The sequence below is a fragment of the Polypterus senegalus genome, chromosome 2 (genome assembly GCF_016835505.1).
Source record: "Polypterus senegalus isolate Bchr_013 chromosome 2, ASM1683550v1, whole genome shotgun sequence".
NCBI lineage: Eukaryota > Metazoa > Chordata > Cladistia > Polypteriformes > Polypteridae > Polypterus > Polypterus senegalus.
In genome coordinates, this window is record NC_053155.1 from 79,679,360 (window position 1) to 79,705,394 (window position 26,035).

Consider the following 26,035-nt stretch of genomic DNA (forward strand, 5'->3'; position numbering starts at 1 on the left):
TTTAAATAATTTAATCAAGTTACCATACAAATGGGAGACAGTTTTAATTTACAAAAACAATTTTTTCTCCTCAATAAATATTAAAAAAAACTGAAAGATGCGCAAAGCAAGAGACTGCCTGGACTCGCCGAGCATCACCTATGTTTTTTTTCCAGCCTCAAGATGGTGCAACTCATGAGGTCCAATTCCTTTTTGATGGTATACTGGGATAAGGTGAACACTTTGTGTCTTCAAAATTGTAATTTCAGGCAGAAGGGAGTACTGGCCAGATTCAAATCTTTGCACTCTTGTATATCTCCCTTTTTCCCCTCAACACAAACATTTTAAATTTAAGTGTACAGCCTCTTTACACCATTTCTTCATTCTTGTGCTTGGCCTCTGGGATTGTGGGTGCAGGCTATAGTTAATTAATATCCATAAGTAGTAACCACCATGAAACATTGTGCTCCAAATGAAATGTTGAATTTTGATCAAATAAATAAATATTCACAGCAACCATGCCTGAAATGGATTACGAAAGAAGACAATGTTCCAAGTCCCAGGCAGACCAAGGAGCGTCAAGGGTCAAGTATGGCGTTTTGTGTCTCAGGATTCTGGGGCACTATTTTTGTCTTCAATAGGAGCTTCCCCAATATCAGCAGTAATGTTCGTATACAAAGATGTCAACTGCTTTGAGATGCATTTGTATTCCAGGGAGTTCATTCCATCCACTTTCCAGTATTTATATGACTTTGTTAACATATCAAACCTGCAAAATAATACAAAGAAAATTAATATGCAGCCATAAACAGTTGGATGAGTTGTGTATTTAAGGAAACTACCTGGACCAATTACAAACCTCAGTTTTGCAAGCAAAAGCCCACAATTTGGTGGCCCACTGTGCACTTGTTCAAAACATTACTGTGTGAAACTGCCTTTTCTATACAAGCTTTTAGCAAACAAATTTGGGACAGCTCACTCACTGTATATGGAATGCCATAAAATTAAAAAAAGCTTATAAAATGCACCTGGACTTTTTAAAAGGTGTGGTAGAAATTTAACATCTATTATAAAAAAAAAATCCTGGAGAGAAACAGTAGGGTGATGATCTTATACGATCACGGAAGACACTTAAAAGACCCGCGAGACTAAAGAGATTGACCAGGGACTGTCTCGCGATGACGTAGAACATGAGATTCTTGCAAGACACGCCCTACTTACAACCAAATAATAGCACGGGGTTTTGGCTTTGGGCACACACAGATCCAGGGCTTTCAGTGTGTATAAAGTGTATAAGGACAATACGTTATAAATGAAACGTAGACGACTAAGCGAAGAAGAAAGCAGCACGGAGAAAACAGACTCAAAAGCGTTGGAGAGACAAAAAAGTAAATGAATACTCTAGGTGCAAATTCAAAAAATAAGGAAAGTAATTATCAGCCCGGAACAAGTGGAATTGAAAGAAAGCACGTCCAACCCGGACGTTGGCGCTATACTCATGCAGAGCAGGTTAGAGTTTATGAAAGAAGTAGAATTCGAAAGGCTCAAAAAAAAAAAAAAAACCAAAAAAAAACCACATTGGCGCGATACACATGTGGAGAAAGTTAAAGAATATGAAAATAGGAAAATTAGAAAGTACAAAAAAAAGAAAGTAAAGATTGCAGTAGCGCAAACAAACGGAAATAATTACTCAAAAAGGGGAAAGTAATCATCATGGACCAGGTGTCACTGAAACAAAAGCAGGATAAAGCGAGGTCAGAAATAAAAGACAGAGTAGAAAACAAACTACAGTAAAACGTCATAAAGAGCTTAAAAAACAAGGAGCCAAACACATGCAGAGCAGGTTAGAGATAATGAAAACTGGAATTCAAAAGACTCGTAGAAACACAAGCAGAGCAAGATACAGAATATGAAAGTTGAAAAAAATGACAGTGTCAAAACAAAGACAGTAAACATCACATTAGCGCAAAGAGAGAAATTATTACTCGGAGAAATAACGAAAAGGCAAATAGAGATCGAACATATGGACATAGGTGATAGTATGTAAATATCTGTAAGGCTTTGAAGTTTAAGTCAAGAGAATTTCAAAAAACAGAGTTTACCTCACATGCATTTATTGGTTACTTTGCAAAAAAATTATTAACTGCTGATGATGTAGCTCGTTTTGTCTGTGCTGAAATCCCAAACAGAGAAAACTATCCTGAATTATGGTACAAAGTCATTAAACACATGTCTCACTGACCTCATTAAAAAGATTCAGCACATTGGGACTCGCAAGATTCCAAATATTGTTTTTACAGAAGTTCTGAAATAAACGTGAAACTAATGAAATAGCAACAATTCAAAGAAAAAAAAAATCTTAAAAGTGTGTATCCGGAAAAACAAAAATGGGGGTTGGCGAGTGAAGCCCCCTAGTCTTATTAAAGAAAGAAACATCCTCTAACAGGACATATCAGTTATCAGGCAGGAGAAAAGCTGTTCATGGTATCTTTTAATGACTCCTCAGCAAAATGCCTTGGAGGGAGTATTCTTCAAAAGCAGTCCGTTACAGCATGGTCAGAATGATCACAGAAACAAAGAACAGGAGTTCATTTTATAAACTACTGAATTTACATACAGTGTCAATCAATATACATTTTACTCTGGTTGGGTTGTTGGTTTACTCCCAAAAAATAAAAGTCTATTATATTCTGGTTCTTCTTTTATACCTTTTGAGATGAGCTACCACCCTTGAAATTTCTGTGCATATAACAACTATCCATTCTGTTGTTTACGGGACATTCGCTGATTTCTTAGTCATCTTTCAGGACATTTTGTCATTCATTTGACCCCTATCTGGCTTCCTGACATGGCCACAAAGGTTTCTGACATTCATTAACTCTTTATGCCATTTCTTTAAGATATAAGCTATGTTACCCTAGAATTATTCTTCCACAAAGGCCACCACTTTATTTTATACACATTTCCAAGCCTCACAGAAACAGTGCTTATGTAAGCAGCTAAAGGCTCTCAGATAGAATGAAAAGCAAATGATTTGAAGCACTCCCTAGTAGCTCTCCATTTACCTTTTTTCATTGGCATTATTTCCTTCATCTGGTCCATGTTTGATCATCTTATAGCGGCCAATGTCCAACGGCACTCTGACAATATTCATTCCTGCATAATGTACTCTATTATATCAAAATAAAAAAAAGCAAATTGATACAATTAACCAAACAGATAACACCTATAGAAGCAGAAGCGGGTCTGAAGAATCACTTGTAATTGGTATGGAAACGTGGAGATTTTTTTTTTTAATTACATACAATAGTAAATGGCAATAAAAATATCAAAGTATAACAAATTTTAATTCAGACAGGCAGTATGACTTAAGTTTTACTTCTGTACCATTACAGATCCCATGAGCAGGGCACACTCTGACTACACACAAATATTTTGTATGAAATATTGCAAAGAGTGTTGCAAAGGCTCCCCTAAATTGGCCCAAGAGAGGGTGTGTGTGTGCAATGTGCTGCTTCTGGTTCTGCACCTAATGTGGCCTGTGGACTTTTAATTATTTTACTTATTGATAACTCTAATAATAAGTAAGAGAGATAAGGTACCAACAGGCAGTTTGGGTGCAGTCCACTAGTTCTCCACTGGAATAATTCCAATCAGCCTCAAACTCAAGTCAGCACTATTAACAATTAATCGTCAACCTGCTGTGACACCTAACGATTTAGAAACAGTACTTTTCAAAAATAAAATGTAAAAATCCACAGCAAAAGCTACTGCAAGTAGTGGATGAATTGTTCAGCAATATTTTTTTCTTATTGTTCTGTATTTGTTATATTGTGCCTGCCCCTCGAGTCCATCTGGTGATAAAGGCAGGACAGAAGAAAAATGTAGAATTTGATTTTGCTTCAGTAAAATGAACAAACTAATTCTCCGAGCTTCCAGTTTCATCTTAACAAAATTTTTGAGGATAACAAAAGGTACACTTTCAAAAGACTGTTGGATTTTTGGTTTTTACTTTCTCATATATGAAGTATAGGAAAAGTATTGTAATCATCTACAAATTCAATGCCAAGATTTTGATGAATCTCAATGTTTTAGACCTCCCGGAGTCGGAAAATACAATTTTTGAAATTCTGTCTGTGTCTCTGTGTATGTAAACACGATGAGTACACTTTTTTCACTTAGGTCAACCAAAGTTTACTGTATATACAACTTTTGGGCTATTTCAGTTTACCGGAAGTGGTATTTTACCTTTTATTCATGCAGCTGCAGAGTCTGATTTATTCAACTTTACTTTTATAATAATTCAATATACGGTATTATTAATTTGATTTGTTGTTGATGGTTCTTTAATGTACATAATATAAAAATACAATCATTGTCTTGTGGTTTACTTCTCAAATATCCATCCCTATAACTGAGTATATGAGAAAGTCTAGGGGAGACCACTTCCGATTTTTAATTGTGGCAGCTGAAAGTTACCCAAATAAGGGATACAGTAAAAAATTTATGGACCACTGCTGAAACCACAAGTGTCTAGGAGAAAACCTTAATACAGAATTAAATATCAGAGCAAAACACCTACCCAGGTCTATAGGACTGAATAAATACACTACTCATCTAAATTCTCCAGCCATGATGGTGTGAATTAATAGTAACTGAATGAAGGCATGCACACACCTATTAGCAATTTCATCATCCTCCCCACCCCAGCCCCAATAGGAGTTGGGAAAGCCATTCATCCTCAAATACTGTTCAGGTGTTACTGCAGTTACTCCTCCAAAGAAGTTTCGGTATGGTAGCCTAAAAAATACAAAATTATCACCGTCAGGATCAAGTAGAGAACATGGCACAGGAGTGATTTCATGACAGAAAAGTCAATAATAATTACATTATATGGTTTCACTTGGTTATATGGTTTTCCCTTTTGCCTCAAACACCAAGCCCAATTATAACAATTCTTAGATGATATACCTGAGTTATGTCATAGCATATGATAAAACAAAGCTTGGTTTATACATTTACACTATACAAGGAAAAAATACATAAAGCACAAAATGCCAAGTCAGCAGCTCTCAGCATATATATTGCATCAAAAAGCAAATTAACTGACACTGTAAGGCTCGTGATTTTACGATCAAATGTTTAACTTCTATATTATAAAAGTAAAAATTCTGTTTTTTCCTGTGATCTATAATATGCGATTCCTTTGGCATGTTCCCTGTAAATATTGTGAATTTCTAGATGACATAAATCAACTCAACTTAAACATGGGCACCCAGATTGAAACATTTATATACAGTATATATATGGAGCCAATGAATCACGTATCTTAAAATAGTTTAAGCTTTTGATTCCTACCAGGAATCATCATCAGAGGAAAATAATTAGACTTACAGGAACCTAAGGCAATATATAGCAAATAAGGAGGAGAGGATAGATAGATGGAGGGGAGACAGTTTGGGGGATTGATGGGGTGGGGTTCGGAGAGTGTTCGTCACAAACCGCATTTATTATTTGCATTTTCTTCTTTTCAATCCTGCATCTGCTGGGTTTGTGTCCAAATGTCTATTAATGGCATTTTCATTGGATAGCCATGTTTCAACCAGTTCTCTGCCACTTCTTGTATTCTTCTTGAATTTTACTTGCACTGAGTTCCCTTTTAAAGACATGTCCGGTCAAACTTGTATGTGTGTAAATTAGAGACCGTGGGTTCCTTTCTTCTGACTGCATTGTAATGTTCCTAAAAATGTGTGGCGAGTGTTTGTGATGTTTGTCCCATGTATACTGCTGGAAATGCATTACATAGTATGCTGTAAACAGTGTTTCTTGTCTCTGCTGCAGATTTCTTGCTTTTAGAATTAAAAAGGACTGTGAACAGCGTGTTTGTAGGCTTGTGCACTAATGTGATGCCTGCTCAGGGCAGGATACGTGCTGTACCTTCTGATACCCCATGATTATAAGGAAGTCTCTGCCAGGTGGGATAGGGTCAGGTTGGAGTCGATTGTTTGCTGGGGTCTCTCGTATCTCCAATGTAAGCATTGTCTGATGAATGTCTCTGGATAGCTGTCTGATGTGAACAGTTGGTTAAGACAGCACCTTTCATTCTTATTAGCCTCCTTGGTATTACAATGGGTGTGAACTCATCTGAACACAGCTCCGTTTATGCGATGATGGATGATTGCTAGCAAAGTGTAATATTTTCTCTGTATAACATCCCTTACGATAAACACCTGTAATCAGGGTGGTGGTGTTACTTCTTTCAATGAATATGTCCAGGAAATTGATGCGTTGATTTATTTCTTTTTCCATAGTAAACTGGATCGCAGGGAATATCATGTCGATGTGGTTATGAAAGTCATTCAGCTGATCAATTTTTAATATGACAAATGCCTTGTCAATGTAACATACCGTATATCTTCCAATAGTAGCCCTGGCGTTTATTCAAAAAATTATTCGGACGGCCCGGCGTTTAAAAGACACCAGCGGTTGTTGGAGACCGGCTATTATTCGCCTCGCAGACGGAATGGTGATGGGTAAAGGGGATTCATTTGGCAGTAAAATACGGTATGGTACCGTATTTACGGTCACAAAATGTAGGCAACAACACCGGATGAACATTTCAGGATTTAATGAAATTATCAGTACAGCAGCACGGTCTTATTAAAGCAATATACAGTATGGTACTACCGTAAGCATGAAAAACAGGTACGGTAGACGTAAACTTTCTTGCCAATGATGCCACCAACACTGGCCTGCAACAGTCCGAATTTCGCACGAAAGCGCTCATCAGCCCGACAAGTCCCATGCGGAACATAAGGAAATGCAATAAGTTCCAAACTCACGCATATACGTATACATTACGACAGAAGACTGGATAAGATACAATAAAGTACAGTACTTACCATCTACTCGTCTGAATAGGTAATGATTGCTTTGTTATTTGCGAGTTCTTCTTCATCTTCCTCTTCTTGTGATGGCAATGCAGGTACTCCCATTGCTTGTTGTCACGCAGTAATCAGTCTTATCAGGATTAACGTGTCGAAGATGGCATTTTCATGTTCTTCCCGCCACCTCTGCCCTCCCTGTGGGGTTATGATTGACGTGGAGACGAAAGGGCAAAATGTACACAAAGAAATTTCTTTTTGACTTTCTCGCTTCCTCGATAGCATCCGACGACAAAACATTTTTGACACGAAAAGGTACTTACCGTATGATTCACTGCAGGAGGGCGGTAGCCCAGGTGGTACGAAAAGAGGATTAGCATACAAAAAACGCAGTGGGTCATTAGAGATCGGTGTTTACTACAGACCGGCGCTTAAAGGAGACCGGCTACTATTTGTCACAACATCTCTTCAAACCCGTCATTTTTATTGGAAACGGGCGTCAATAAGAAGCCGGCCACTACTAGAAGATATACGGTATCCAAACTTCCAGTCTGTACTGAGTTAGAGCCACCCTTTCAAATTGCTGCATCATTTTCCTCTGATAATGATTCCTGGTAGGAATTGAAATCTTAGAAATAAACTATTTTAAGATATGTGATTCATTGGTGGGCGGAACGGTGGCACAGTGGGTAGCGCTGCTGTCTCGCAGTTAGGAGACCCGGGTTCGCTTCCCAGGTCCTCCCTGTGTGGAGTTTGCATGTTCTCCCTGTGTCTGCGTGGGCTTCCTCCCACAGTCCAAAGACATGCAGGTTAGGTGCATTGGCGATCCTAAATTGTCCCTAGTGTGTGCCCTGCCCAGGATTTGTTTCCTGCCTTGCTGTGACGATGTGGGTTCGGCTCCAGAAGAACTTGAACCCAACACCGTCGATAATGTCACCGAGTTGAGCTAAACAGTGAGACAACATTTGAGCAAGGGGATGGTACAAAGTGCAAAAGCACTTTTATTCAAAACAATAATCAAATAAAAAACAGTGTTCAAATAAAGTGCAGTGCTTCAAACTTCTTCATTAAATAAATAATCCCATGAAAGAAATGTGGAGGTTAAAAAACAATAAATAGAAAATCTTCTTAAAACAACGAGGTTAAAACTTTCATCAGGAAACAGTATTTAAAATTGATAACAAGCCCGGTGTCTTTCACTCCAGCATCTCTCCTGCTTCAACCATCTGAGCCCCGCAACAAATGAGACGCTCACCCTACAGCTGACCTTCTTTATACCTGCTTCTGCTACTACTGCCACTGTCAGTCGCCTTCCCGATCCTTGGCTCCGGTTGGCTCCCCCTGACAGTGACTTGGGAATTCCACTGCGACCAAGGCTCTCACACAGGGAACACCACGTCCCAAGTCCCGACTCCCGCTACCTTCCGCGGAGAGTCCTGTGCCTTCCGGTCACTCACGCCCTCCGAAGCAAACTCTGCGGGAGCGACCACAACCACTTCTCCCAGGTGTTGGCCAAACACCCAGGCCGTCTACTCAGCTGCCGCAGGCTTGCTCTCGCTCGCTTCCTGCTACACCGACTTGCTCGCTCTCTCTCTCTCCTCACTGTTTCCATCTCTTTCTCTGATCTTTCTTTTCTCTCTCGTTTTTTTTTTTTCCGCCCCCTCTATCCGACTCGCGCTTCTTTTTATATAGCAAGGGGCCATAGCAGCTGCAGCACATTAGACAAGGGAACAATCACGGATGTGGGCAGTTCCTCACCTGTGCATTCGGTGAGAAACGCCCACACCGCAGATCACCCAGCGGCTTGCTTCAACCACTACGCCCCCTCACGAAGCCGCCTTGAGTGCGGTGATTATTTATTTAAAAACTGGCCCTTACTAAGAGCTGTGGACCCGCTATACCACACTTGCGCCCTGTGTTGGCTGGGATTGGCTCCAACAGACCCCCGTGACCCTGCAGTTAGGATATAGTGGGTTGGATGATGGATGGATGATTCATTGGCTCCCTTTGTGGATTTCCAGCAACAAATATGCAAAGCGTATCAAAGACCATCTCTTCTATATATCTAATTGTTAGGTTTCTGAACTCTTTTAGGACTCCCTCCAGTGGTAAGACATGCCAAAACGCAACTGTCGCATCTGTGGAGGACAGCTTTTCCGTCACCGAGGCAACTGCAGGTTCGCAGCATAGCGCCGTGGAAGTGCGAACCAATCGCGGTCGCGCTATAAGCGCCTGTCGCCAATGGGTGATGCATGGAACCATATAAATGCAAGGAACAGTATAGCTTAGCCACTGACCTGGCCCCAACTATGCCCGTTTGCTGTGTCTGTGTATAGGAGAGTGGTAGCTCCCACTGCAATAAATAACCCTGCTGTTCCTGTTTCAAGCTGAATAAAGCTGGTTTGGCTAAAGTACTGAGACCCAGCCTCGTGTTTTGGGGTGCAAGACAGTGACTCACGCATCATATGGTACCAGGAGTGGGGTCTTGCACCAATGGAGCCCTATATAAGGACAGATCCAGGGCTTAGTGGACCCAGTTCAAAGCTGGATCCACGGAGACACTTTCAAGCGCATTGTAGAGAAGCTCGCTATTGATGCAGTCCTGTCAGGGATAGTTGAGACCCTTTGTGATGAAATGCTACGAAACGATGTCCACTTGCTGCTAGATCTGACCCACAAACAGGAGGGCGCACAAGTCACCTGGAAACAATATGGCTAACCAGGCTTGACCCCGATTTCAATCAAGCCAGTACAGACAGGCGTAAGACGCCATCATGGGAAGACTATAGTGTGGACTTAATGCAGCTGCTTTCACTGTGATGGACTGGGACATCTGTGACATCTCCCATCTGCGCTAACCATGGCCTTCAGTCTGGCCCAGGTACTTGGCTTGCAAATGTCCCCCAGAATGTCAAAGGACAACAATTCTAAGGTCACTATGATGTTTGCTGGATGGGAATTCTCAGCACTGCTGAACTCTGGTAGTGATCTCTGCGTAGTCCACCGTGACTTGATCCGGCAGACCCCTTATACTGTAAGACCACAGACAAAGTGAACATCCGCTGCATCCATGGGGACATTAAAACATACAAGACTATATTATTCCCCCTGAAATTTAAAGGTAAAAACTTTTAAGGTTTGGACTGCCATATCAGACACCTCACCCCAGCCACTCCTAATAGAAAAAAAGGAATGCCACAGGAGCTGCCAGACTTTTCCATGCTGTCACACACACCAACAGCCTCCCCAGACTGGACACCCAATTCGGACCTGGACGAAAATGAAAGAGGGAGGTGAGTGTGATGTTGCATCGGACACAGAGGAAGCAGAGACTGCCATTCAGACAGAGTTTGCTCGCCTGCAATGAGCTGATAGAAACTTGGATTTTGCATTCAGACAAGCCCACATCACAAATGGCTCTTACTATCTAGAGAGAGAGGATCTGAATTTTAAAACACCACATTCTTTACTTCAGGAAGGTTTTCTGTACTAGGCGATTTCTGATTGCATGGGTGATGGGCACATCGAGCAGTTGGTAGTGCCAAGTGGGTACAGATAGAAGGTTTTAAAAATTGCTCACAGTCATGTTTTGGAGGGTCACCTCGGCGCAGAAAAGACGAGGGAACACATTTCGAAATGCTTTTATTGGGTGAATATGGGCCAGGATGTGCAGCAATTCTGTAAGGCCTGTCCCGACTGTCAAATAGTTTTTGCTCACATACCTGCCAGGGCACACCTTGTATCAATACCTATTTTAGATGCCCCTTTAGAGGGGTGGGATTAGATATTGTTGTGCCCGCTTCCCAAGAGTAAAAGTGGCTTTTAGTATGTGCTTGTGTTAGTTGATTACGCCACAAGATAGTGTTGCAGAACCACTCTCAGAAATGTATGCACATTGGTTTCCCTCACAGGATTTTGACTGATCAGGGCATGCCCATTATGTCTCACATCATGAAGCAGATATGCAAAACAGTTACACTACGGTTTATCATCCACAGACGAATGACCTGACTGAACGATTTAATAAAACCCTAAAACAGATGATTCGACGAGTCACTCATGACGACCCGAACTCGTAGGATACAGTAGTGCCCTTCCTCCTGTTTGCTGTTTGTGAATTTCCGCAAGCGTCTACACCGACAACTCAAGGGGGCAGGTTGGTCGAATGAATTGTGTCACTGCAGGAACAGATTTCCAGACTATCCGCTATTGTGGTGGAACATCTTCAGTGTGAGCAGGAGGCACAGAAACATGATTACGGCAAGACAAGTAAACTTCTCGTGTTTAAGAAAGGGGATCAGGTGCTGGTGTTGATTCCATTGGATCCACATAAATTTCAGGCTGAGTGTTTGGGTCCGGCAGTCATCGAAGAGGTCTATCCCCCCATGAATTATAAAGTTAGGATTCCAGGGTAGTGGGAGCCCATACAGGTTTTGTATTAATTTGCAGGAGTGGCATGAACCATACAAGGTCATGGTCACGTCCGCAGAGGTCCCTCAGACGGAGGTTGCTACAGGTGAGGATTTAACTGACACTAAGAAAGCGGAATCGTTATCGGTGATCAAGAGGAACTTCGACATCTTTTCGGCCGCGTCTGACCGGGCAACGATTGAGGAACACAAGATCGTAACTCTGCCCAGCATTACCATACAGGTACCCCTGTATCGCCTGCCAGAGGCAACAAGGAAAGTGATACGCCAAGAAGTGCAGCAGATACTTCAGTTAGGTGTGATTGATCCAAGCAGAAGTGAATGGCAGAGCCCAGCTGTACTTTTCTCAAAGCCTGATGGTTCAGTTCAGTATTGATTTTAGGCATTTCCAAGTTTGATGCATACCCAATGCTGCATGTGGACAAGATGTTGGAGAAGCTTGGGTAGGCCTCATATATTTCCACCCTAGACCTCACAAAGGGATATTGGCAATTACCCTTGGAGGAGTCCAGCTGCAAGAAAACCATGTTTGCCACTCTGAAATGGGCTTTTGGTGTCCATGATGCACCGATGACCTTTCAGAGGATGATGGACCAGATCCTGCGTCCTCATTCCATGTATTTGGGTGCCTATCTTGACGATGTTGTCATTTTCAGTAATGACTGGGAATCTCATCTCATCTGTCTTTGACAGTTTACGGCTGGCAGATTTGATGGTTAACCCTAAGAAGTGCAGGCTAGGTATGTCTGAAACCTATTATCTGGGATATTCCATTGGGAAGGGTTTGCTCAAGCCTCAAATGGACAAGGTGGGGAAGCTGCTTGCATATTCACGTCCCGAAATACAGAGGCAGGTTTGTGCCTTCCTCGGGCTCATGGGGTACTACAGGCAGTTCATTCCCTAAAGAAAGAATCGTAGTGTTGTTTAGACCGACACCTGTTACAGAGCCTTCTTAGATCTAAAAGCCGCTTTATCCTCATTTAAAGTTCTGTGCAATCCAAAATTTTTGAAGAAATTTATCCTGCAAATGGATGCAAGCACTTTCGGTTTAGGAGCGGTGCTCTCACAATGTTTTGAAGGGGATGAACACACCATCATGTTTCCCAGCAGAAAGCTGCTACCCAGGGAGCATAATTATTTGACCATTGAAAAGAAGTGTTTAGCGATTAAGTGGGTGGTGGAGGCCCTCCGTTACTACCTCGCCCCACTTCAGTGGCTGTACAAACAGAAGGATACGAATGCCTGGCTCACTCAGTGGTCTGTTAGCTTTATCTTGCAGGATTTTGCTTTTGATGTTCACCACCATCCTGGAGCTGCGCACACCAGTGCCTACATCCTCTCCCGCAAGGCTGAGCCTGGCTTGGACGGCTGCTTTACCCACACCGGTGTGGACAAAGCTAATTTTTTGGGGGGGTGGGAGAATGGGGTTTAATGTGAGGTTTCTAAACTCTTTTAGGAACCCCAAAACGGGATGTCACACCAAAGTGCAACTGCCGTGTCTGTGGAAGACTGCTTGTCCATTGCGGAGGCAACCACAGGTTTGCAGCACAGCACCGTGGAAACAACTGCAAGCCGGTCACAGTATAAGTGCCTGTCACTGATGGGTCATGCAAGGAACATTACAAATGCAGGGAAAAGTATAACTTGGCCACTGACATCTGTCTGCTTTTCACAAGAGAACTACAAAATGGATTTAGATGTTTTTTTTCCTCTATAATTTGTTTGAACATTTCGGTTGATTTTGCGACTTCTCTCATCGTGTTAAGTATTATAGTTTGATTGCGGCACCAATTTATTCACGTGAATCCGACAGACAGGCTGCAGGTCGACGGGAGGGTGAGGCAGGACCTCAGGAGTAAAGAACCAGGAGGGGCCATCCTCACTCATGTGCCAGCCTCCATTTCGAGTGGCTCTACATCTCGCCACGTGTTGGAGCATACCTTGCCTCTGCTTAGCTAACGATACACGTTTGTTCAGCAGACATTATCATCTAGAGATTGTTAAAGTAACGTTTGACGTTTTTGAGAAAGAGATCACAGCTACGTGTGTTTTAGACTGTACCTGCTCATTGACAGAGATATCATAGCCACAAGCTCTTCTCCCCACCTGGGGGAAGCTCTCCCATCAGAGCTGAACACATTCAGATACAGTGGCAACATCTGACTTTGGAGTGTACCTACCTTCTGCTTGGCCAGAAATAACTTGGCAAATTTTTACATATTTGGCAAAGAGATCACAGCTACATTCTCGCCCCTGATATCAAAACGAAAAATATTGTTTATCATGGGGCCCTTGGATACGAAACCTATCAATATAAATTCTTCTCAATACAAATCAAACATCTATATATCTATATCTATATATCTCTCTGTATATCTCTCTCTCTCTATATATATATATATACACACACACACACACGCAGCGTGTGTGTATGTGTGTGTATATATAAGATTAATTGATCCTTCCTATAAAATAGGGGGCAAACTTGATGCCACTTTACTCCACCACCAGGAAGCAACACTCTTCCACCCACAAGTTTTGTCTGCTTTCTTCTCATGGCTCTTCTCAAACACAATGTGTTGCAAATCATGAGGAAAGAGGTGTGGTGTGGCCAAAATAAATATATCCTAAAAAAGCTGTCCTTTCCTGTTACACATTTTAACCAAATAAACTCACTAACTGCAATACTCACTGTACACTTCAGTGCTGGAATTTCCTCGAAATATTTAGATATCATTCAGAAAAATGTGAAGGAAAAACATAACATTCATTGTAGTTGTGATACTGCAGTTGCTCTTCTCTTTGACATGGCAACAAGCACATTTACTAACAAGCAGTGCAAACAACCAATGCCGAAATTACCATCAATCAGGGATATTTATTGAACAGTTATCATGAAGTTAAAATCCCTACATATCTAACAGACAGTCTAACACGTTTTGCTTTTCGTTGAAAATTCAAGCATTAAATTTTCGTCTTAAATTGAGACAGAGATTAAAGACATTGGAACAAAGAGAAAAGTAAAACAACACAAATTAAGAATAAGAACTTTTAGTGAATAAAAACTAACAATACAACAATGATCCATCATGTATATATTAAATAATGCAGCCTGTTAGGCTTCAAAACACAAAACCTAAATATTAAACCTTAAATCAAACTGAAGTAATTTAACTACCAATGTCATTCAGGGTAAGTTAAGCACTGACCTAAACCACATTTTATCATTAATACACTAATTCTTAAATTGCATTTTTTAATTTTTTTTTTTTAATTTATTGCCACACTAAAACAGCGGCTATCATTTTCAGATTCATTAACCCACTTCAAAAGGTTTGTACAGGACAACATGATAGGTAGATGCAGAATGCTGGACAATGCTAATAGCAGAAAACAAAAATAGATTTCAAGGGCTAGCCTACCTGTAGTTGAATTTGTTCATGGCACTGGACACATGCTTGGGGCATAACTCGTCACACACATACAAGTTGTAGTCATTCTCTGGGATGAGGTCCACATCATGCAAAAATAGACAGTCCCATTCATCATCTTTCAGTGCCTCTCGCACACCAATATTGAGTAGCTTTGCCCGGTTAAATGTGCCATTACCAGCCTGTTAAAGCACAGAGCAAACAAAACTTCCAGGGTTAAGTTATGTGCAAGAAAAATATGACATATTTAATTCCATTTTTTATAACAGTGTTCGCAAAATGGTTCAGTCTGACAAAGATGCACTTAACCAAGGAATCAGTTTGCCCTTCACTCCACTAGATGTGGCTTCTGGTACGAAATCTACTTAACCCTTTTGAAGCTTAGTTGTCATTAATATTGACAACTTTGAACTGTGGCTGTGTCACAAGCCATTTTATATAAATAAAAAAAAAAAGTGAATTCATGCAATACATAAAAGCCACAGACTAAATGCAATAAAAGAGTATTGAAAGGTTTTGGTGGACATAAAATAGAACCAAAAATGAAAAAATAAATGCTTAGATAAAACTATACTTGACATTCAGTTAATGCCAAAGAAGAGCATGCTAGGCTGAATTTCAACTACAACTGATTTCTCTCATGCTTCAGTCAGTTTCTGAATTATTTATTATTATAGAAATGATTAGCTATGGTCGTAGTGCTTACAAGGAATTGAAACTCATCCATTTTATTGCACAGTGACTGGAGCTTTGAAAGAAACATACCTGATAGGTGTAAGAAAAAAAAAGTTATATCTCCTAAAACAAAAGGGCCCAATGACTGCACTTTTTTCTCCTGAGCTTGTGTATCTCCCTGTTACAGGTTTCCTGCTGTATTGGAACTAGATGTGTGAGGAAGAAGTTCATGGAAAATTCCCACCCTGAGTATTACATTTTACATGCATTTTCAAACACACAAAGTATTTATTAAATCAGTTTAAATTGTTAATTTATTATTTCTTCTTCTTTATATATGAAATTAAAATAATTAAATCCATACATAATTTTTTTCATAAAGTCCATAAAGTATGAAACTAAATCAATATGATAATGGAAAATAAATTCTTAAGTTCTTTTCAGGACAACAAAAATGTTTACATAAAAACAATTGATCCCAGATAAATATTTCATGAACCCTGTAAAGTCTTTGTCTTTATTAAAGCATAAATGCTAGATGTTACCAAAATTATATCCATCTCTGAAGATGTGGGCTTTTCAACTCATAAACTATAATCTTCAATTGCATAATGATTCATCAGTAATGACTTGATATATGACCATTTTAATCAGTGTTTGTACTGCACAGATGACAGTTTTTCTGAAAAGTTAGAACATTACAAAAATCTGCATTTAAAAAAAAATGTGCCCTGCCCTATCAGCATAAAACATGGCAATTGTCAAGACTTTAGTACCTGATTGATGACATAAATCCTGTAATGAAGCTGCTGCCTCTGCAGGAAGGGATGGAGGAAATACAGAAGTTGACGAAGGTGAGTCTCTCGATTACGATGAGGTACTAAAATGGCAGTCTTGTACTGTGCCACACAGTGTCGTGGAGTGTACAAGCCTCCTCGCTGAACATACGGGTTCTTCCTTATAATTCTCTTCATGTTGGGCACATTATGAAAATTTACTTTTATTGGGCCAACTAGAAGAAAAAGACAACACATCAGTCAGAACACTAGAACATGCTATCTAAATGGTGCTATTTTTTAACCAATATGTGCACATTAAGTTGAAAATTTATTTTCCTAATTGAATCTTTTTCCCCCCTTGTTGTGTACTATGCTAATACCCCTCATGTCAAATTTTATTTAAAATTAAAATGAATTGTAATTGTCTGGTTTACTGAAGAGGAATGATGACCAAGCATCAATAACTAAGACCATTTCCTTCCCCAAGCCCATCATTTTCATCATTTGACTATTTTTAACAACATCAAGACCTAAATTTAAGAAACATCTGTGAATTTTCTTTTGACAATACAAAACTAAACCTCGTCAATTAAGGTCACCAGAGGTGCACTGCAATCAAACTGAACAGTTTCAGGGAATGTTAATAAATTTATTTTCCATCTCTTATTTTGGCATGATTTTGACAATAAATAACTAATTCATATTTATGTTTTATAAGTGTAGTTACAATTTAAGCTTCCTCTATTGTAGAAACATAATTAGAAAGAGCAGAGTTTAAACTGAACCGATTATACTTTAGTAGGGGTGTATCATCTTTACTGAAAATCCAGGAATTGCGTGAAAAATCATCTCAGCAATATATAATACATCCTTTTGTCTTACAAAAAAAAAAAAAAAGATATCTGTCAGTATTTCCACGACTCTAGTATGCTAAAAATTTAAGAAAGAAAACTGGAATATTTTATTATTTGGGAAATAATATGAAAAACATGTCATGCTATTTTCACAAAATAAGAATTATTTTAAAAAATGCCATTGCCCTTATTAACAAAAAAATCCTTTATCCTTTGGTATACAAATCGTGGGTTGCTAATATATCGTTTTACGTTATTATGGAACAATAAAATTAACATGATACCTTACTCAGTTTTATCCTACAGAATCAGAACGTAAATGGAGTCAATAACACAACACCACACTGCTCTGCAAACTGATTAAACACTTTTAAATGTGTTTCACCTCCACTCAGTTCCTGTGATGTTTAAAACTCTTCCTTAATCTTCAAAACTTTCTGTTAAAAAGTTTAGAAAATATTTCAATTTTTATTTTGGAAATTGAAAAGATTATCAAACTATTCTCATATTTTTCAGTGGAACTGCACTCCACTGTTATTAGATCATTGGATGAAATGAATTATATTTGTTGATCTATTGATTACTTATTTCTGATTGTTCGCACAGTCAGAAATAACTTCAGCATGAAGGGTGATGTTTTACGGATGCACCTGTGCTGTGTAAATGGTTGCAGTGACTCTTTAGGACAAGAATGACACTAAGGCATATACTAGGTCTACTTTAATCTGGATATGCCGAGATAAAACTGGAATTTGTCTTTAATAATGTTTTCAGTAGCATGAATAGTGTGTCAGACAGACATTATAGCCTGATAATATTCACAGACATAAGTAATTCAGCATAACAAGAGCAAATTTTGAACTTCTCACATTTGAAAAATAAAAATCATTCTGATTCTGAAGCATAGCCATGCATCCCTAAATTGTAGGAGTGTGCTTTTGTCAAGAATTGAAATTACCCATCAATACTTTAAAAGTTTCCAATAAATAACATGCATATTACACAACAGGAAAAGATCACAAGAAGATTACTTGAGAATAATCTTAGAACTCTCTTCACTCTTCCAAGAAGATTTTATACGTCACTGAAAGAAGATTATACTATGCTTTTATAATTAAACTCTTCATATAAATCGCCAATGGCAGTTACTACTATTGCAAAGCTTCATAATGCATTTATTCATTAACAGTCTTTGAGCTTTGAAACTGCTGTTCAAACTTCCTTGGAAACATGACAAAGTACATCATACATACCGTAGATAAATTATTAGGGTCTCATCTTTGAGTGCCCTTGGTGTTTGTGAATGAATATGGAAAAGTATACTTTTATCCATAACTATATAATCCTCTCTGACAGTCTCTTTCATTTTATATTCAAGTATAATTTTAATGCCAATGCACAACTAAATGAGTAAAGCCAGAGGGCTACTACATGACTGCAGACTCCAGGCTGCATTTTAAAAATGGCACTAGGTATTTATCAAGTAAATATTATAGTTAACAATGCAACAAATTAACTAATTGAGACAATAAAATTCTGATTTGTTAATAAAAAGAAAAAAGCAAACCTATGTAATACTATTTTTAAGTGTTCCACTTTGAAAGATTTGTCAAGCACATGGAAACTAACCTACACATTATGTATACCAATATGGTATATTTACTCCAGAAGGGAGTTAACTCCACATTGAAAATTAAAGTTGGTGACACAGGTTATAGTGTTTGATCTTTTATCGATGTCACAAGCAAATATGTAAGATAGTATCTCTCTAGACATATATTAATGTCTAGTTTGAACATTTGCCTAATCTCATCAAGATCTCATAAGAATGAAACTGTAACTCAGAGATATGACAGACCAATTCAGGGAGGTAAGAGCTAATATTACAAACAAAACGTACAGAAAAAAACAAAGGTAAATTAAGGAGCTTGCTACTATATCTCATTGTGGTCCTAGAACAGGCATTTACAAATACAAGAAAAAAAAAAAAAGAAATTTAAATTACAAAACTAGAGATTCCCAAATTAGCGCTGACTAAGAAACCCATTTTTGGACAGGTTATATTACAGAACTACAAAAAAGAATCACTCAACAGAGATCATTGCTTAACTAACAATCCAAGCCAGGTGCACTATATCTATACTATTTATAGTCAGGCTTCCTTACTACCAGGATATAAAGAAAAACACCAGCATTGGGCATTTGTCTACATGCGGTAACCCGTTAAATAAAAAAGGGCATGAAATGATTATTTAAGATACTAATCACTTTCCATACTTTAATATTCTTTAATGTAAGGGGTGCCTTAGAAGGGTCAATGTATAGTACTTAAATTTAAAATTAGTTTTAAACTAGAAATAATCAACTGATCAGTGGGTATATCACTTTAGATCAAGGTTCTGACTCAACTTAAACCACAACCATTCAGCTAGCCACAAACTTATAACATCCTTGAGGCTTGTTGAAAGACGCTTTTCAATCACTTGGAATTACCAGTCCTCTTCACTTCAACTGATATTTATGCCTGATTTACGAACAGCTTTGACTGTTTAACAACATCAAGACCTAATATTAGAATTACCTGTGTATTTTTGGAATTTTCTCTGGATCACTACCACCACTGTCCATTTGTGATTAATGTGAAACATGCTGGACCTTACTTGACTTGGCAGACTCCTCGATCTGCTGGTTCTGCATTTTTTTTTAAATGCATCTCGTATTATATTTCTGAGTATTTTACCAGACTGCTACTCATTTAACATTAGCTCACGTTCCCTGCAGAACTGTGGACACTTTTCAATTGTCTGTGGTTTTATCCCCAGCTACATACTCAGGCTTGCTGGCTTATTCCTATAGTTTTCTGTGCATCTTATATAATTATTCCAAATTTTTTACGGGATCATAACTCCAATAACATCAGTTTGTGTTTCCTGTTGTAACTTGCTACACTAGTGCCAGTGCTCATCTTTGCTCCCTCCTTCTCCTGCCTGTATAGAACATGGATAAAGCCCCATTTGTGACAGCTAATAGAAGTGATGTTGTGCATTACCAGTGCATTTAATACTCATCAGGATATGGGAATCTTTAATTGAATAAAGACAATCTATTCTATTTCAATACAGATCACAACATACTATGTTCAAGTTGGAGTGTAAAAGAGCATTAGCAAGTGGTGTATTCCCTTTTTAATCAGCACATTTATGCTTTACCATTTTTACAAAGTACATTATATCCAATATCTAAAAATATGTAACCATATTAAAGGGATGAGTGTATTTTTTGCAGGTATAACAAACATAATTTTCATCCGACATTCAATTTTAAATCAGGTATTCTTTTGTATGTTACACTTATAGATCCAAAAGTGTCCTTTTCTCTGGTAGGAAAGTATTATTTATTATTATTAATTTATTTATTTATATTATTATTTATTATTTATTGGTTATTAATTAACCAAAGTTTTTTTATTTTTATTTTTACAAAACACAACACCACACTGTTAGCTTTGTTCACATATGGCTTGTGTATAATGTTATTTGGTCATCTTAAGAATGAACTAACCAATGGATAAAACTTGTATCATGGTAACTCTTCTGCTTTCTCCAAAAACATCATTTTTAAGGGGCTCACATTGTAAAAGATTTCATAGATCAGAGCTGGGAGCCACCAGTATGACAACCATTATGTCCACCACTTTGTTATGGAGGACAAAAGACCCAGCAAAGCTACCCAAAATATTAAACCCAAAAAACATCAAATTACTTCTACCACAGTACACTTTGATATTCTGGTTCTCAAGTACCTCTGTCACTGCTAATTTTCTTTCTCACCAACGTACCTATGAGAAACATGCTGCTACATCTGCACTTCTTGTTAATTCAACATCTTAGCTTTTCGGTGTTAAATCTTTTTTAACTCCTATATTTTAAAGAAGTTACCTTAGCTTTTCTCAAACTGCATGTCTCCTAATCAAAGAGAGCGAATTTACTCACTGTTGAATCTACCAATGGGACTGACTATATTACTTGCAAATGCAGTGAACCTTTGTACACCTGGACTATGATATCATACTGACCTAGATCCAAGATCATCTTTGGATGACTTTAATCATTATATTTGAGAACTGACTTGGGACCAACTGTTGATATAACAATACATCTGATTCAGGCCAAGAAATTCCATGAGTTTAACACTAGAACTTTGCCTGCTTCTTAACCATACTAATGAACTAAGAACAGATGTCAAGCAATTGGGATGTATATTTCCCTTCTCCCATTTTTATTACCAGGACTGAGAATGGTATGGAGCGCAATCCAGTTATAGAAATTGTAATACTATCTACATATATTTTTAGCTATATTTTTTATTTGTTGTCTTTACAAATAATTCAGTGTTGATGTTGGGAGTATTTGTTAAATTTAGTGGACACTATACAACAATATATATGACTAAAAACTCAAAATGCACATTGATGTTAAAATAATTAAATTACAACCTGGTCTTGCCAGCAGCACACAATCTTAAAGCAAAACCAAAGAAATTTTAATGCAAGATTGAAACCAAAATTCTCTTAGACATTCAACACTTGTTTCCTTTTTTACAAATGTTGATTAAAATTGTAAGGACTGGATCAGAGTCTAGCATTCTGTTTCCTTGCCTGAAAACTGTTTTGAATGTTCATCTGGTCTATAAGGGCCATTAACAGGATTGTAGTCCGAGTCATTAGCATCCTCTCAGACACTATTTTAAATCACAGTATTCAATGTGAAGCTTTCAGCCTACCAATTCTCGCATGACTCTTGCTTTATAATGCAGAATTAGGAATACAACTCTAAACAGGACCAAAGCATTAGAAGGCACACCTACCCAAAAGAGGTGACTTGGGAGGACAGTAGTGTAAATCTTCAGTGGAGGCTGGTGAAAAAAAACTAAGGTTGAAATAGACATCGTGCAGTTTTGAATAGTCCCATTTGTCAGGTAGTTTTTCCATAAATGCACCTGACCAACTGCTTGAGCTACGTTGGTACATTAGCAACAAAAAAAGCAGCTGAAGGCAGGCCATGGCAAAGCAAAAATATGGCCCTTCCAATGTTCTCACAGAAAACATTCTTTCAAAAAGACACCTAGTCTGACACAAAAAGGCCTTGGAAATTGCCTTGTAAAGTGAGTAAAGTTTAGCAGCTGTACATGATGAGTAGCGTATCATTTGCATCTATGACACTGGCTTCCAACAGTCATCTTCATTTCCATACTGAAGAGCAACCAACCGTGAAAAAAACTAAAAATAAAAGAAATGTAGGTATTACAGTGTCATAAAAGTACATTTAAAATGAAACAAAAACACATGACATCAAGCTACATTGCATGGTACACGGTGATTTGCACTTGCATTTGTCAATACTGTTTTTATAACATTCATGATGAAAAACAGCCCTTGGTAAGCATGTATAAGGAGGGAATAGACTGTGAAATATAACTTCTCCCAAAAAAAAAAAAATCACAAGTTGTGCACAACTTAAACATCATAAAAATAGTAAGTAAGCCAGAATTAAAATGGGAGTTAACTTCTAATTCATAAAACAAATGTTTTATGGTTTGTCAGTGACTCCAACATGATAAACATTAGTCCTAAGTACAGAAATGGTGCCTCATAAGGTATTAATGATTGTTTATTAATGACCTTCTAGTATTAGAATAGTTAACTCATTTGAGAAATTCACATATTTCTTTATTTTCCCTTTCACTGTAGAATATACAGTAAATCAAGGGACATTATGCTCAGACTATACTGTATAATGCACTAGTGAGACAGCACCTGAAGTTTTGTGGGCACTTTTGGTCACCACACTACAAAAAATGGCAGCAGCACTTGAAGCTGTGCAGAGGAGAGTAACCAAATGCATCCCAGGACTTAATAACATGTTGTATGTACTCTGACAGACTTTGAGCAGATCAGATTGTGGGAACCTAATCCAAGTTTTCAAAATTCTCATAGGCATTGATAGAGCAGATACTTCAGAATTCAACTTAAGAGTGATTTATATACTCATGGACACCAGTGGAATTTAAGGAGAAATGCAGTTAGAACTGAAGCTAGAAAGAACTTATTTACGTAAAACGTTGTGGGAATCTGGAGCAAACTACCAAGTCATATAGCTGAAACAAAACATTGACAACCTTTTACGAGGTGTCTAGATGCGATATTGGGACATCTCAGCTATTATCTAAACAAATGAGCCTGATGGATTGAATGTTCTCTTCTGTCATTTGTCAAATTTGTTATGCTTTTATGTCAGTTTAACAATGTAATGCAAAAAATAATAGCATCAAATCTAACTAAGTTTCATTTGCAACTGTGTGCTCATTCATAAAGTTTCTCCAAAAAAGTTCTTAGAAATGGGCAATACCATGATATTATAAACATCTGATGTGGCACAATGAGAATGCTAACAAGTCACATAATTAGACACTGTTCATTAGGAAAGGACTGGCTTCTGATTTATAAATTGACTGGGCAGCTACCATGGCCCTCCAAAAGTCAAGTCTTACTCCCATATATGCTTTCCTATAGCAGCCCACTTTCTCATAAAAGAAAAGAGAATAAATTTTGATGTTCTTAACCTCAACTCATGTAGCAAATCAACATCAAATACAAAACATCTTATATGCAGTCTTATGGGTCACTTACCAACATTTATTTTTTGTAACGTATCATGGCTGCCAGCTTCTGTTCCAGTTTCTTACTTAATTTTTGAGACTCCACACACAAATACCAGTGTGCGATTCTCAGAAAATCAATTACATTACCTAGCTTATAACAATTACATCTTCAACATTGGTTTTCAAATTTGCGTTTTGTTATATACTTATGAATGCACTCAAAGTTGTGTCTTGCTAGTCTACCTACCAAACCAGCAGTTAATAAAAAAGCAATGAAAACATCCACATTTAAAAAAAAGGCTCAAAGAATCTGTACAAAAAAGCACTGAAATGGAAGATCATCATGTTGGAAAAAAAATTATTACCAACTGCATGACAATATGAAAAATAAAAAGATCTACAGAACAAAATCGGACAGAGTGCTCAAAATACAAAGGTTTCTACAAATTAACAGTATTAAAAACTGTACAAATTTTCATTTGAGTCAAGTGGTTAATTTTTTAAATTTTGCCGTCCATGGATGGGCTCACCTTCTTCACAGACGCACACCACTGTGGACAGTGGGCAAATCTAGGGTATTTGATAATTTTGCTCCCTGTTCCGTACTGACCTTTCTGGGACACCCAAAGTCCCGTATTTAGTTCATTTTCAAATTTCGTAATAAAAATATATTTTTACTACCTTCTTAGGGTACTTAGTTGTAACTTTATAAGCAATTATACTTTCTTTTCTCAGATTCTATTGATGAAAATAACCCAAATGTAATGAGGAAACTAGTTTTTGCTGTCTGTTTGCAACTTGTTCAGCTGCTATGGTTGGCTGAAGTCATCAACACTGTTACCGTTTTGCTCTCCAGACACACTGCTGTGCAGTTCTGCCTGTATTAAATAATAATATTTCTGTGTTGTCTGTATTAAATAAAATTTTCAAATTATTTCACTTTTACAGAATTTTTTTACCTTGTATTAAATAATTTTCAAATGACTTTACTTTTGTTTTCCTCATAACCCATTAAAATCCTTGCTTTATGTTTTTAACTTATGCCTCTACTTTTATATAATATATTGGTTAAGGTGTGTAGGGGGCATGTATAAATTTATATACTGTATACAGGTATAGTAAAATAGAGAGAGATTTTAAGAGTGTGCCGTATTTCTAATTTTCTAATCTGGCAACCCTAGGCAAATGTGTACTCTCAAAGTCGAAAATTCGACCCCATCAAAATATTTTCCCGCTATATGTATGTAAATTAATAAAACATGGTGATTTCAAACCTTGGCAAACTCTAAATGTTTGGAAAGCAACTAGTTAAGTTGGTTTGTGACTGCATTTGCAAAGATTACGCAAGTCCCGTGTTATAGATTGGAACCTGATCTACCAGTTTACGTTATTAACAATCCTGATCTGTATTAAACAGGTTGAATAAACTTGTGAATGGAAGCAACCATGAAAAAAGAAAGAATCAGAATGGTGTTAAGTAATTTTAAAACTTGAGACTATCGATTTAGAAATAGCTCCCTCCCGAAGATGTGCAGTTCTGGTTAGATGAGAGCATGGCATGCAAACCAACAATTTAAAAAAAAAGAACAAGACTAATAGACAAGAGGAAAGTTAGTACCCGCTTTACCGGTTACCCTAGTGTTTCGAGTTGTGCGTAAGGTTTTTAAGAAAGGAAAAAAGAAGGGAACCGAGGACTCCAAGATCTTACAAATGTCACATCAATCCACCCCGAAAGGTCTTTCCTGGACGTCACTTTGACGCCCACTTACATAAATCTAACTCGGGTGGCCTTACCACCAGTACCAGTACCTCTACATCCTAACAGAAAGTCGTGCCGGTTGGTTTCACTGCAATATTAAACGGGTCATCCACGTGGGTTTCGTTGTGGGGCCACCGCACCAGCAAATCCCACGAGAGTACGGGTTAGCAGCACGAAAACAACGTGTAGAAGAAAAAAAACAGGTGCACGGCTTTCTCACTTTTCCAGGAAGACACATGACGTAATTCGTCATCCGTCAGTGTTTGATAGCCGACCTTCCGTTAGAAACCGACCTTAAAAGTAATGCAACAAAAAGACTTCGAATAGCAGACGCTTGCTTTCCTTGTCATTACCTTCATATGTTGTCCGTAATCCGTAACCTTCTCGGTGTCTCAGCGTTTTGCTCACCATAGTTTCTTCCAACACACCACACAGGTAGAGTGCCGCTTAAAGTTCCGCCCCGCGCACCACCCTCTATCTCCACCCGGAAAGCCTCTCGTCACGCCTTTTGCGCAACCACAATTTCAGGAAGACTCGCCGCGCAGTCCCTCCCTGCGCTGCATTGATGCTCTTCGCTTTGATCT

At 38.2% G+C, this 26,035-nt stretch overlaps 1 protein-coding gene across 4 annotated transcripts; it reads right to left on the reverse strand.

Moving 5' to 3' along the window:
* Positions 1-25,953, reverse strand: LOC120523101 (beta-1,4-galactosyltransferase 3-like). 4 transcript variants are annotated; one of them, XM_039744075.1, is made up of 7 exons: positions 25,805-25,892; positions 21,899-22,310; positions 16,176-16,411; positions 14,716-14,906; positions 4,657-4,779; positions 3,045-3,149; positions 1-748 (listed from the first exon to the last, which is right to left on the reverse strand). In XM_039744075.1, the coding sequence occupies exons 2-7, from the start codon at positions 22,242-22,244 to the stop codon at positions 586-588; spliced, it is 1,164 nt and encodes a 387-aa protein (XP_039600009.1). In that variant the 5' UTR covers positions 22,245-22,310; positions 25,805-25,892; the 3' UTR covers positions 1-585. The 4 variants fall into 4 exon arrangements, with proteins under 4 accessions (XP_039600009.1, XP_039600010.1, XP_039600011.1 ...); XM_039744076.1 differs by lacking the exon at positions 25,805-25,892 and adding an exon at positions 25,502-25,618; XM_039744077.1 differs by lacking the exon at positions 25,805-25,892 and adding an exon at positions 23,721-24,054.
* Between the last annotated feature and the right edge of the window lie 82 nt (positions 25,954-26,035).

Bases quoted from the DNA above. Each gene is read 5' to 3' on its own strand.
- LOC120523101 (XM_039744075.1), bottom strand. From the start codon at position 22,244: ATGCAAATGATACGCTACTCATCATGTACAGCTGCTAAACTTTACTCA. The intron at 16,412-21,898 runs GTAGGTGTGCCT...TTTTTCTTCTAG, and splicing joins TCCCAAGTCACCTCTTTTGG to TTGGCCCAATAAAAGTAAAT. The intron at 3,150-4,656 runs GTGTGTGCATGC...TTGATATAATAG, and splicing joins GATGATGAAATTGCTAATAG to AGTACATTATGCAGGAATGA.